Source organism: Eptesicus fuscus, chromosome 22, assembly GCF_027574615.1.
Source record: "Eptesicus fuscus isolate TK198812 chromosome 22, DD_ASM_mEF_20220401, whole genome shotgun sequence".
In the NCBI taxonomy this organism is placed as follows: domain Eukaryota; kingdom Metazoa; phylum Chordata; class Mammalia; order Chiroptera; family Vespertilionidae; genus Eptesicus; species Eptesicus fuscus.
The window spans coordinates 12,201,174-12,215,937 of record NC_072494.1 but is presented as its reverse complement, the minus strand read 5'-3'; the positions used below and the strand labels follow the sequence as shown (position 1 = coordinate 12,215,937).

General features: G+C 39.4%; 1 protein-coding gene across 1 annotated transcript in view; it reads right to left on the bottom strand.

The window, feature by feature from the left end:
• SPAG17 (sperm associated antigen 17) overlaps positions 1 to 14,764 on the bottom strand; it is a 147,091-nt gene that overhangs the window by 83,671 nt on the left and 48,656 nt on the right. Inside the window, exons 5-15 of the mRNA XM_028154227.2 lie at positions 13,869 to 14,055; positions 12,345 to 12,539; positions 10,428 to 10,609; positions 7,086 to 7,247; positions 5,887 to 5,962; positions 5,568 to 5,680; positions 3,676 to 3,813; positions 3,473 to 3,586; positions 2,726 to 2,876; positions 671 to 898; positions 357 to 575 (exon numbers count right to left, since the gene is read on the bottom strand). Of these exons, the coding sequence (XP_028010028.2) occupies positions 357 to 575; positions 671 to 898; positions 2,726 to 2,876; positions 3,473 to 3,586; positions 3,676 to 3,813; positions 5,568 to 5,680; positions 5,887 to 5,962; positions 7,086 to 7,247; positions 10,428 to 10,609; positions 12,345 to 12,539; positions 13,869 to 14,055 (1,765 nt within the window). The remainder of the gene's footprint in view (positions 1 to 356; positions 576 to 670; positions 899 to 2,725; positions 2,877 to 3,472; positions 3,587 to 3,675; positions 3,814 to 5,567; positions 5,681 to 5,886; positions 5,963 to 7,085; positions 7,248 to 10,427; positions 10,610 to 12,344; positions 12,540 to 13,868; positions 14,056 to 14,764) is intronic.

The window sequence follows — 14,764 nt, the reverse complement described above, 5'->3', positions numbered from 1 at the left end:
AGCAATTAAAATAATGCATCTTGAATCACTCTTTTGATGTATACATTCTTTTTTTAAAAAATATATATTTTATTGATTTTCTACAGAGAGGAAGGGAGAGGGATAGAGAGTTAGAAACATCGATGAGAGAGAAACATCGATAAGCTGCCTCCCGCACACCCCCCACTGGGGATGTGCCCGCAACCAAGGCACATGCCCCTGACCGGAATCGAACCCGGGACCCTTCAGCCCGCAGGCTGACGCTTTATCCACTGAGCCAAACCCGTTTCGGCTGATGTATACATTCTTAATAGTGTCTACACACACACACACACACACACACACACACACACACACACACACACATGTTTACTTACCTAAAGGTTCAGATTGTTGCTGAGTCTCCACACTGGCCTCCCTTTCTGAGGGCTCTCCATTATCAGGCTCTAAGGGTTTCTCATTATTCGGGTCAGAATGCTTCATATTGTCAGCATCAGGTTGACTAGGATTTGAAGGTTCATTATTGATCTCACTATCTTGAACATATGTTGACCAATTCTGATCCATAAATAAAACGCTGTCTTTGGGTTCAATATCTAATCAGTGTAAAGAAGATTCATGAGCTGCCACACGAGAAAAATCAACAACCACAAAATGCAAGAGTGTTTTTTGTTCCCTCCATGCAATGTACCTGTTTCGAGTTTGGCCTCTTGGGTGTTCATTTTTGCAATGTACTGTTGCCTTATTTGTTTAGCAAATCTGGCAGGGTTGTCCCATGGGATGTTGAAAATTTCAGAATCTATCCCATATATTTTCCTAGAAGGCATTAGTATCCCTTCTTCATCAACCTCAGAGAGTTTCAGGCTCTCAAAAGTAAACACTTTGAAGGCTCTTTCTACTTCATTCCAGTTCAAGGGTTCTGTAAGAAAGCAGGATCTGTGCTGCTTGGAATGCTCTTATGGTACATTAGGGGGGCAGCCAGAGGGGTCCGTCCACCAGAATAACAAGGGAGTCACACCATGATGGGTGTTGATCTGACTAATATGGGCTCCGCAATTTTACAACAAACATCAAAGGCACCTAATAATAAGAAAGCTACATAATCAAGATATAACTTATCAAGATAATGCTCCCCAATTACTTCATAGCTTAATAAATATTAAGTGTCCAGATTAATTCACATGGACTTTCCAGGGTACCACATTGGTTGAATATGGTTACAACTTATCCTTTTAAAGCAAAAGCACCCTCTGCTATTGTAATTTAAAACCAAAAAATTACTCACTTGTGTCTAACATATGCTATTATATTCAGTAGAATTTCCTCTTCATGAGGATTAGAAAAGGCCTCTTTCCACCCACTTGAACTGGTGCTGTATATTCCATAACTGTACTTCAAAGGTTATCAGCTTTTAATGGGATCTATTCATTAGCATATTTACTCTTTTACACTAAGTGTATCTATCCATTCACTCACTCACTCATTCATTTTTATTTTCTGTGCATTAGGCTTTCTGATAGGGGCCTGAGACTCAAAGAAAAAATTTGGTTCTTGTATTTTAGAAGTCCAAGATAGTGGGGTAAGAGGTAGGTATTAAGAACTAATCATGTAAATCAATATAAAAATCTTTCATAATTTGCTTAGACTCGCAGTGATTCTCAACCTTTCTAATGCCGCGACCCTTAGGGGACCCTGCTGTAGAGCCTAAGACCATCGGAAAACACAGATATTTACATTACGATTCATTAACAGTAGCAAAATTACAGTTATGAAGTAGCAACGAAAGTAATTTTATGGTTGGGGGTCACCATAACATGAGGAACTGTATTAAAGGGTCGTGGCATTAGAAAGGTTGAGAACCACTGGCTTAGAGTTAGAAAAGAAATGAGAAGGAAGAATCTGCCCATGCTATTCTCTTTTCTAGGTCAAATGCTTTATTGTAAAAAAAGATGTTTATGTAATTTCTTATTCCTTCTTATAAGTAGGAATGTATCTTTATACAGCCTCAGGTGGAAATAGAATTTGTTTTAGGGAATGATTGTCTATAACATAAAATTTTAGCGAACTCTGCAATGAGAAGCTGGTTTTAGATAGTCTTTAAAATTGTTTAAAATTGATTTTATTTTAGAGAGAGAGGAGGGGAGGAGAGAGAGAAACATGGATCTGCTGCTTCTTGCACGCCACCTACAGGAGATCGAACCCACAACCGGGACTCGAACTGGCAAACTTTTGATGCACACCCAACTGAGTCATATCAACCAGGGCAGATTTTAGATATTCTTAATGAGCCCTCTTTCTCACCATTCTTTAAGAGCATAAAATGGCCCTTCCTGTTGGGAGAGGAGGTTCAGTAGATCAACACACCCTCAGCACCACACCAACAGAAGGCTCTCTCCTCCATCTATCTTTCTAACTACAACAGGGATTCCCACATCATCTCCAATTATGTCAATGAAGAGCTATGACATAGGGGGTGGGGAAAAGGAGAAAATAAAAAATAGGCGATTCTTGTTATGCAAACACAGTAGAGCCAAAACCCAGTGCAGCAAATTGAATAAGGTTAAGCATAGTAGCTATCATAGTATTGCTAACAACATTATTCAGGATAAGAAAATTGTAGTCAATCAAAATACCCACCCTCATCTGAAAGGTCTTTCAACAAACAAAATACTTTTGGGTGTAATCTAAAGAGGCACATAGGGCCATAAGTGAATGAGTTTAAGCTAAGATAGAGCAGTGTACTCACCATTTGTACAAAAGTGCATGAGCTCATGGATTGTAGCTAGACGTTTTGTGCTATTCCATGGTGGGGGCAGAGGGAACTCAAGGAATTCCCACAGTGGCAACCTGGACTGCATCTCTTGCTCAATTTGAATTGGGTCAAAATTCTTTTGGTCCTGATGAAAAAGAGCAGCACAACAGAAGACATTAAAGCAGCTGTCAAATGACTCATGCATATGGAGAAGGCAAAACATAATACCTTCCCTCTCATTATTTGGGAACAGGGGAAATCACTGGTAATTGGGGAAGACAAACTATTGGTATTTTGCTGAGGGTCACAAAAGCTAGTTCTCACGTTGCCAGAGGTTCCTGGTGCATAGAAATGACAGATTCTTCATTCACAGTGACAAACTGCCAAAGTCTCATATGTACTCCTCTCTCCCTTCTGAGAGTCTTTTCTGGCCTCTACTAGTTTTTCATATTAGCAGATATTTAAAGCAAATAACTATAAAGTTTTAATGCAAATTTGGTATAGCCACAATCAATGTGATGGTTAACTGGACCACTATAATTAGGCAAGCTTTCTTTGCTGACATAGTTTCTCCCTTATCCATTTCCATTTTCTGAGCTCTCACTTTGCAAACAGGTATTCATTTTGTGTATTATGAGTAATTGGCTTCAGTAAGGCCATCAATTAAGATTTCTCTAACTGAGTAATTACAAACGGGCTTTCCCGAGGCGGTCATCCTCAGGGTAAATGGGTTATTAGTACCTTCAGTGCATACTTCTTGTGGGCGTGCACATCATGGTAATTCAGCAGCAAAGGGCCTCTGGGCGCTGCTTTGCTTTCACTTTCTTCTTCAGGTAAAAATATATTATGGAGACTCTATTCAAATGGAAATAATACTGATTTAAAGAGAGAATCCATACTTTTTCATTGCATGCAAGCACTTTGGCTCTCTCAGGCCATCTGACCTTTTTCTCCCTCTCGGTGAGGCAGAGAGAGGGCAGGATGGACACAATGTGAGCTGCAATTCTGTGATCCAGCCCATCGGCTCTGGGCGGCAGCTCCACCAGACTGGGTGGGATGAGCTCTTTTTCTGTTGCCACAACCTGTTACGATAAAGAATTGGGAGGAATTGGTTTATTGGTCAGCTCTTTATGATATTCATATATTTCTACTGCTCTTAGTAAAAACCAGGCAGTTTCCACAAATAAAGTACAGTGCTTACACAAAGTGGCAGTTAATTACCACTGACAAAAAAAAAAGGAAAAATGTTTACAGTCCATTCATTAAAGTAGATATAACTTTAATACATGTATTAGAATAGATAACAAAATACAAATGGTAAACAAGAAAATTTTCTATGATAGAAATAAAAATAACAGTATAATTTTTCTTAATGATTTACTCTTTCTCTTAAAGCAAAAGAGTGCTTACACTCCTTCAGATTTAATAAATATTTATTGAGTGCCAACCAAATGCCCAGCACTATGTGGTCCACCTTCACATACATTATCTCATTTAAGCCTCACAGCAATGCTGTGGGTGGACTAGATGTTACTTTCCATTACAGAGAAAGAAGCCAGGGGAAGTGAAGTTAGGTGACTGGCTCAGGCCCAAGGCTACTGACTGGGAGGAAATGGGGTTCAGGTCAAGTCCTCATTCTTTCTTCAAGATAGAAAAGTTACAGATGGATAGTGAGATCAGTAAAGGGCAAGAATCTCCTGCATAAGGAGAAAGTGAGGTCTTAAAAGATTGCATGCCTACTTTTCTACTCAGATGGACTGGTTTTAAGTAGTAAGCAGTTTCTGCCACTTACTATTTAGACAAGTTACTTAACCTTTTTATGCCTCAGTTTTCTTATCTGTAAAGCAAGAAATAAAAATAGTTCCTGTTTCATAGGGTTGTTTGAAGGATTAAATTAGTTAATAAAAAACTCTTCTCAAATACATATAAAAATTCACCAGTGACCATGTACACCAGATCACTCAAAAAGTCCAGAAAATTAAAAAAACATTTTAAACATGCATATCATGTTTACTAACCATAACAAACAGTGGCAATAAAAAAAAAAGAATCTTTACAATTGAAAACATCAGGATGTAGCCAAAGAAATACTCAGAGGGAAATGTGTAGCCTTGCATGAAGTAAAAGAGAATAAAAATAAATAAAGTAAGCTTTCAATTAAAATGAAATCAAAATAAACCCAAAGAAAACAGGACATAATTAAGATAAATGAAAAAAATTAAAAAGTAAAAAGGAGTTGATCAATGAAACAAAATGCTGGTTCTTTGAAAAGACAAATACAAATAGATATACCATTGACATCTATGATCAATAAAAGAGAGAGCACAAATAAATAAGATCAGTGATAGAAAAGGAATATAACCAGATACAAAGGAAATTTAAAAATACATATAAGTGAATAAAGAAGTTTGTATGATATACAAAACACAAATAAGATTGACATATTTCTAAAAAAATACTAATGTCTGAAGTTGGCCTCGGAAATAGAAAAATCTGATTAAATCTACAAGTATAAAGGAAATTTTAAAGATAGCTAAAGACTATTAAACACCTTATCCACCTATCCACCTCCTTTTTCTCTTTCATTAAAATGACAAAAGACATAGATAGTTTTAAGCACAGGTTTACTAAATTTGAAGGAATGTTATAGAAACAATTCCAGAGCATAGCAAAAGAAAGGGGCTTGAAGATCAAAGCAAACTTTAGTTTTATCTAAAATGTTCTAATCTTTGTACAGGAAAATGCATTCAGGTATTATGTATGTAATTTTAAAATCATTTTAAAAAATGGAAGCAAGGAGAGATGAAGTGACTGAACAGGTCAGTTATTCACCTACCTGTTCCAGCATACAGTGCAGTATCAGGGGCACAGAAATGAATTCTTCTGGAATTGGATTCAGCAAATCATTGTAATATCTCATGTCTACTTCCGTTGTGATGACAGAAGCCACTGTAAAATAGACAAAACGTCATTGCTCAATCAAGATGCACTCTCCAGGTCTTCCATCAAAATCTCATCCACCAATTCAGACTATGACCCTGCACTAACAGGCAGAGGATCTGCAGGGGGAGGGATAACTGAAAGCAGTACGGTGGACAGTCACTATTCCAAAGCCCCAGCTCATGGCCTAGAGCCCCCAATAACAGGTCTCATACGTGCTGATTGTAGCGCTTGTAATTCTTCATTTTGTGCTTTCTTCTTCCCAGGGGTTGGGGCAACAGGTTGTGGAGCCTAAAAGAAAAATAATTATAAAGAAACAACTGAGGTGTCCAGCTGGGAGATGCTTTAGTCAAATGTGGGTCTGATGGGATCTGACAGGATTCTGAGATTGTATGATTATGTTCCCACCACAAAATCATTTGCTGATATTAGGCTCAAACAAAAGGAAGAAGTTAATGGGTACAGACACTTTCCCATTTTTCCTAACAGAGCTCACTAGCCAGGAATGTGATGGGGAAAAGGGGCACTGAGAGTCAGAAAGCTTTTCCTCCCTGGGTGACTCCGAGTCATGCCATTCTCCCTCTCAGAATCCTTCGATGGTCCCCGTCACCTTTAGGAGGAAACTCAGACCCTTTAACTCAGCACCAATGGGCATCCTGGCTCCTATCTAGCTTTAGTTCATGCTATTGTTCGCCACTTTGCCCATATGGCCTGAGGGCACTGACCTACGCCGTGATCCTGGTTTGTGCCATAAAAATTCTTTTCCTTGACCTCCATGTCTTCATATATCTCTGCCCCTTTCTTGAGAAGGCCAGTCTGTCCCTTTCCCTCATCTGGCTTTGCCTTAGGCAACTTCTACTCAGCCTTCACCACATCACTGACCCTCCTGGTAAGGTTTTCCTGCCTCCTCTCTCTTTCCTACTCCTCCAGACCAGGGTAGGTGCCATGTTTTACTGATTCTCCTTCTGAGCTGACTGTGCTGAAATGGCTCTTGACTTGACTGCTGTCCCCTTTAAAAGTTAACCTCTACAGGGGAGGAGTCTTGCTCATTGTTTCACTGTCAGACCTCACACAGCGTTAGCACATGGTAGATGCTAAGCAGACATCATGAACTGACTGCCAGCTCTCCTTGTTCCAGACCACTTAGTGCACAATGGGCTGGGAATGGTGGGGCACCTCTGCATGTGGCAGGGAGCTGGGGAGCTTATAAAGCCCCCACCACATAGGTACCCTTTTCAGACTGTCCCTGAGGGGTCTTCCCTTGTTCCCATCCTCACCTATTAAATCCCGACAGGCAGTATGACCTTGCTACAAGTATTTATATGATGTTTTCTTCATATGTTTTATAAAAGTGAAAATTAAGTTGTTCAGTTAATCATTCCATTCATGAAAAGACATTTGAGCACGTGCCTACCTCAGAAGTTAGCGTGGCTTCTAAGACAGATCTCTCACTAACCACATGTGGGACCTTAATTAGCTGCATGCTCTCCAAATAATGCCGGTGCTGCCTTTTCCAGTCCAGGGTGTCGTACATCAAACAGGCAATGCTCTCAAAAATGCTGGTGCCCAATTCCAGCTATAGGGGACAGAATTGGTGAAAATCAGTTACTCATTTCATATTGTTGGAATCAGATGTATGGTGTGTATCTACTTTAACAGCTAAACCTATCACTTAAAAATGTTCTTTTCTTTTTCAATTACAGTTTACATTAAATATTACTTTGTATTAGTTTCAGGTGTATAGTATAGTGGTTAGACAATCATATACTTTATAAAGTGTTCTCCCCCATAGTTCCAGTACCCACCTGACACTGTACATAGTTATACAATACTGTTGACTACATTCCCTATACTGCACATCCCATGACTGTTTTGTGACTACCAATTTACATTTCTCAACTCCTTCACCTTTTCCACCCTGACCTCAGCCCCCACCCCTCTGATAATCATCAGTCTGTTCTCTGTATCTATGAGTCTGTTTCTGTTTTATTTTATTCATTTATATTGTTCTTTAGTTTCCATATATAAGTGAAATCATATGGTATTTGTCTTTCTCTGACTGACTTACATCACTTAACATAATGCCTTCTAGGTCTATCCATGCTGTTGCAAATGGTAAGATTTCATTCTTTTTTTATGGCTGAGTAGCATTTCATTGTGTAAAAAAGGTACCACTCATCTAATGATGGGCACTTGGGCTGTTTCCAGATCTTGGCTATTGTGAATAATGCTGCAATGAACACAATGGTGCATATATTCTTTCAAATTAGTGTTTTGGTTTTCTTCAGATATATACCCAAAAGTGCAATCGCTCCATAAAGCAGTTCCATTTTTAATTTTTGGAGGACCTTCCACACTGTTTTCCACAGTGGCTGCACCAATATGCATTCCCACCAACAGTTCACAAGGGTTCCCTTTTCTCCACATCTTCTCCAGCGCTTATTTGTTGATTTATGATGATAGCCATTCTGACAGGTGTGAGGTGACATCTCATTGTCAAACCTATCACTTTTTATAGGAAAGCGCTTCCCCAACCACTGAAAACCAGCCATGGCACATGAGTCTTCCTTTGTTGAACCGTTCTTGCTCCTCTTGTTCACCTCCCTTTGGAGGGCCTTATGGCTACCTAATATTGTTAAGAGCCGAATTAATGCTTGAACTAAGTGAAAAGCACCCTATTCATTAGTTTCAGCAGTGTGGCTTATTTTCTCAGTATCTCAGTTCCTAAAACAGCACAGCAGATAGGTAATTTCTACTTCCTCAGCCCAAGATAAGCTGTGCATGGTTTCTTGCTGGGCTGTGCAAGAGGCACATAGGAAGCATTGCTCAGCTTTGACATCATCTGTGCAAGCACACTGCAGTGTGTGCAAGAACAATATTTCTTCCTTTCCTCCCTGCCTCTCCTTTTCTTTCACCTGTGCTACCTTAATGGAAAAAACCTAAGAAATCATGATAGACCACCACTCCTCTAATATCCACAAGTTTATGATCTGGCAGGTCAGTTATAAATCAGATGCTTCTCTCACCTGGACTTTCATTTCCAGAAGTAGAAAGGTACTGCTATCACTAGGTCTGTCTGCTTGAAAGCAAGGGAGGATTCAATAGGCTTATCCTATGTCTGAGCTGAGAGGTAAGGTAGGGTGAGATAGCCTCTTGTGGGGCCCGTGACCACAGTCTGGCAGGAGTCAGGGCAGTGCCTAGCTCGGCCCATCTTCACAGCACAGCTGTCAGTCTGCGCTTCACGTGTCTACACTCATTCTGTGCATTCTTCAGTTAAGCTTCAACCTAGTATTTGCCCAAAGCCTGGCATCAAAACATGTTTTTGTTTGTTTGCATTTTTAAGAAACATAGTAAAAGTTCTGCCCAATGACCCCTTAGTCTAACTAGTTAATTTATTTTTAAAACAAACAGCAAATCATATGTTAAAAGCCAGAAAATTATTTCAGCAACCGAGCTCTTAACTTGAGATGTTACAGATGTCTTACACGAGCAAGTTAGCACTTCTTGATGGGCATTTATTTGATGTAAAGCTTTCGTTACCTTAGTTGAGCAGAAATACAGCCTGCCTGTTTGTAGCCATAGGTACTAATGCTTTTCTTCCTCCACAGAGGAAGAAGGCTCTTTGTCTGCCTCCTGCCTTGGATATGAGGCCATTATCAACTTAAAGACATAGCTGAGAGCGTGACACCATGTATCTATACCATGTATCTAGTCTACTTCTACTAGAAGTAGCTGTGTTTTTAAAATAAATTAAATTAATTTTTAGAGAGAGGCAGGGAGAAAAAGAGAGAGAGAGAGAGAGAGAGAGAGAGAGAGAGAGAGTCATTGGTTGATTCTTGTATGTGCATTGATCAAAGATTGAACCCATAACTTTGACATAACCAATTTTGCCTAGAATAAGCTCTGTCTTCAGCTACAGCTTTTCTACATTCAGCTTCATTTTCCAAGTCTAGGACAAAACAAATATATATTCTTACTATTAGCAAGGTATCAGACCTAAGAGTTCTGTTTCCACATAGTGACAGCTAATGCCTTTTGTTGGCAGCCTTTATAACTCAAATTAATCTATCATTGCTACTTATTCAAGTCCTGTCCATCCTTGGAGGTTCAAATCTGGGCCTCCCTCCTCAGTGTTATCACTTACTTCATTCATCAAGTGTACACCCATCTCAAAAAAAAGAAAAAAAAAAAGAAAAAAAAAGAATCAGGGACTCTCCTAACGAGAAATATTCATGCTCCAACCCTGGCCATGGACACCTACCCTTTGGCTCAGAAACTGTCCTAGGCTTTGATTCCGCTCTCCTCAGGTTTTATTTTATTTTTTCTTGGCAGCTATCCACAGACACTCATCTACTGCACCCACCCTGCTTTGCCCAGCTCCCTTCAGAGCACTCACTTCATGTGGTTCCCTCCCAAGAATGTGCTTTCAGTTCAGCTCCCTTGAGTTGAAATACATCACCCTGCAGGATTGAACCCCCAATCTTGTCATATCGAGACAGTGTTCTAACCAACTGAGCTTACCTGGCCAAAGCTCTTCATCTACCTCTTATTCTTTGTCACTAATTCATACACTGAAAGCTATAGATTCAGTCTATAACCATTACTGGGCATTCGATGCTCTCATTGTCTTGAAGATAAAGGACAAAACCTTACCTATAGTCTATGATCAATAAATATCTATGGAAGGAAGGAATGGGTAAATGGAACCACAGTGTCCATGTGCACAGCACTCACTCTATTTATTGCGGGTACTCACCATCATCTGGCTGTCCGACCAGTCGGAAGGAAAGTCATCTGCCTTGACTGTGTATTTAAATCGAGCAACATCAAAGAGATTTGTTTCAGGCTTTTCATTATTCAGGATCGGTTCCAAGTACTTCCAGAAAATGTCAAGTTCTTTTATAGTATTCTCTTTCTTCAATTTTTCAGCTTCTATAGCTAATAATAGCAACATGTTTATACTACAAAATGAGAGTGTTGAATTTCTTCCCACTATAAGTGGACATGGCACGTCATATGCAATGCAAGATGTCTTATATAGTTCCAGAAAATGCAAAAAAAGAAATGCAATTTTGAGAAGACTTTGGACCTGGACTATATGATTATGAAATCAGAGGATTTTACTTCTGAAATTTGTGTTAAATATGAGCTTGTCCCATCCCCTTCATCTTACAGTTGAGGCCCTGAATGATTATGATATGGTTACATATTTTGGAGCTAATATGTTAAATATTTTTATCACTTTACATTGCATTTGTATAGGAGCAGTTTTACTGCTCAACCACTTTCTGACCAAGTTAGTGTTTATTTGCTGCATAACTAGTTACAAATGCAAATAATTCGGTTCTTCTTTCCCAAGTGGCTAAAAACAAACTGGCTCACCAATTTATGCCTCAGTTAACTCTTGGTCATATTAACATAACTACTGGCCTCTCTGGGCATTTGTACTCTGACTATAAAATAATGACAGTTTTCCATATAGTTACACTTGAATATTTAAAATACTTATGTTTATTATATCTATAGCTAAAATAGGCTCTACTACCAATATCTCATTAGTCTACTTAAAGACTATTTTTCTATTATTTATTTTTATAAATTAAATAATTTGTATAAGAGAGACTATGAAGTTTATGCAGCATTACCTCCCATTACTGCCCCCCCCCCACACACACACACCACTACCACTACCACTACCACTGGCTCCAATAATGAATTATTTAATGTTACAACTATCTTTGAAATAGAAGTATCTAGGTTTGAATCTCTACTCTTACTTAATAGCTGCCTCTAGGATGAAAGTCCTTATTGGGAAAATGGAAATGAAACACATTTCTGAAAACTATATGAATCATTGCATGTGTCAAATAAATGGCAGCTATTATCATCATCAGTGGTAGCAATTTCTTACTTGAAACAGGAATTTTAAAAATGTAGTATTATAGAAACGGGACGTGGCTGCATAAGTTACAAAACATGGTGCAAATGGTATTATTAGTAAATAACAATCAAAGTAACAGTAGGTGGCAGAATGAGCTTGGACTTCTGGGTCACACAGGCTTATACACCAAATCTCAGTCCTATCGTCTAATGGATGTAACAGCATTTTGTTCCTTCCCACAGAGGTGGTCAGGCACAAAGCCCTTAGATGAAGAGCTCCAGGCTCCAATGGCTGAATGGTAGAGTGTGGTGGGGGCTTCATCCCATAACTCACTACTTTAAGGCCCGGAAGATAAGGCACTCCTTCTGCTTAATCACAACAAGCCAGGAGCAAAGCACAGCAAGCATCCAAGGCCATGATCTCCCTTGGGCCACTTGGTGACGGTGGCTTCTGGAAGAATGGATTTTCTACAGCGGATCTACCCACCTCATGCTGTAGGTAAAAGTTATAGATCAAATGTGCCAGAGAAATATAGTTGGATAACCAAGTCTTTTGACCTGCAGTCTATGTTCTCTGTGGCTATATAGCGATATAAACACAGAAGATGATTTTAATTTGCAAAATTTACAACACCTGGCTAGTGCAAGCAGAATAAAAATTGAATCTAAGTCTTGAAAGGATTCCAGAACGTATGTATGGTATAACTATGTTTTGGACAGAAACTTGCATTTATACTTTAAGGACAGCGGGGAACATTGAAGGACCCAGTAAGTTGTGTAGCAAGCTGCATACCTTCTGGCTTAAGAACAACTTCCTGCTGCTGGCTAACTGCTGCCAGGTGTGCCTGCAGAGGTTCGTAATTCTCCGAAGATATTTTAATCACGCTGCTTATGGGAATGCCGAGTTCAGTCATGATCGCTAATAGCTGAGGATTGTTGAAGCCCACAACTATAATGTAATGTTGGGCACCATCATCTGGCTCGTCATCTGTCCACAATACCAGAAAGAAAAGGAGGTGTCACTTTAAAAGAACAGGTTGCACTCAGCCAGTTCCATGGCTGTGTACATTATGTATGCGTTTACAATCCCCTGGCTTGCCAAAAGCAGTCCAGCTGGCTGGAATGCAGTCCTCCTAACTGGTTCTCATTACTGCCCTTCCAGTAAGAAGGCTGAAGCCATTTTACAAAATATTAAATCACTTTTGCAAATGAGACATAGGCGTAATAGGAGGACAAACACACACAGGGCTTGTGGTCATGGAAAATGTGTGCTTAGGATTTTGTTTAAAAAAAAACACAAAGTTTAGGCTGCGATTTTTTTTTTGCTTCTAATCTCTTTTGAGCAACATCTGGATTTACTCCTGAATTACGAGTAGCTGCAGCTTTGTGGTATTTTATAAGGAGAGGTGTTTACAGGAGAGGGAAATATTGAATATGGACATGCCCCCTACCAAAGTATTCCGGGTATTTATGTCAATAGGTGTGAATGCTGAGTGTGGGTTAGGCAGCAACTACTGAGAGTGGATGGTGACTGAAAATTATATACCATAATAGCCCACTAAGATCAATTTTAAAATAGTGCAATAGGTGCACACACTTTTAATTCTCAAGTAATGATTTTTATTCTATCACTAAACAAATCAGCATTGATATTGCCCATGGAATCCATAATGTCAGTGCTTCTAAGCCTAGTTAGTGCATTTTGAGCAGAGATGGCAGGGGAGTTAGGGATGGGAAGGCCTGCCATCTCATTTGCATGCTATGCAAATAATAACAGGCAGCTCCATTTGGACTCTGGGAAGGCGGCAATGAATTGCTCATAGCTGTCTAATTGAAATCATTTCTATATCAACAATCTAAAAAGAAAGAAACTTCAAGTTGCTCTAAGACACACTGATAGTGGGAGAAGTTGAGGCCCGGAAGCTCTGAGTCCCACATTAACTGGTCTAATTTTTTTACCACTGTATTTCACTCATGACAATAACCACTTTTTACTTTGCTTTATAATTATGTCTGCCTTTTAAAAAAACGTTCCCAACAAGATACTAAACTCCCCGGTGCCACAACAGCTCGCTCATTGTTTCATCCTTTATGTGTATTATGTAAATGTGCCCATAGCAAGACAGGTGCTAAATAAACATTTGCTGAAAACACAAATGAATTGCAAATAGAACTATTTTTCTACTAGGGGGTCATGGGTAGTATGTGATGTATGGTTTTATAAACAGTGAAAAGGCTGGGGAAGTATTCTCCAGTTACTCTGTAGGTGGTAAGGCAAGAAGTGAAAGGTACCCAGCACGAGGAGCACCTTACTGACCGATGTACACTTTGATCTCATCTTCCTCTCCCCTCCGCTTTAACTGGGTCGTCTTTTTCACCGTGGCGCTCGCCTCAGGCTGGTCCTTCCCCTTTCCTTTGGCAGCTTTGGCCTCTGCGGCCTTCTTTTCCTTGGGAGTTTTCGCTTTCCCTTCATCCTTTTCTACCTTAAATCTGTCTTCTGTCGCCTGGAAAGAGAGAACATTTTTTCTTCCAAATCATACAGTGAGTAAGCAATGGTTTTTCTACTGTCAGGTGGACTTACTGTTTATTTCAGTTAATCACTGTCTACTCATCTATTCCATCTTCAGGCCAAGATAGTGGAGATCTGGTTGAGCCTAAGTGGTGATGAGGCACATCTATGCACGAGGAGCGGAGGGGTGGGTGCTAGGAGACTGTATCAATATTTACCTCCCTCCTTTCACAAAAGTATTTTAAAAAATACCTATAAATGTTGATTCACTTCTTTAAATAACCTTTTTAAATTATAAAAATATCATTCCTGAAAATTTGGGAAAAATATACAGAATTTACAAAAATCACCATAAATCCATCATCCAGAGAAAATGAGTGGAAGATGATATATTAAATGAATTCTTTAAATTATGTTTACGCATCATTTTAATATAATCGTTACTGTTTTCTCTATACAATTCAGTGTTCTGTGTTTTCCATTAACAATGATGCATCTTCAGTTGGCAGGATTTCAAGAAGCATCACTCTGTAAAGAATTTCCCAGGTAGAGCAGCTATATCTGCACTGTTTGGTGGCATCTGGATCGTCCTGCTGTGAGAAGGCCCGGTGCAGACACTGTATGTAGAAACAGAAGCAAAGGGAAGCACCTTGTCTTCCCAGGAGCCAGGTGCAGGCAGAGAAGCCCTTGGCAGATTTCAGAGC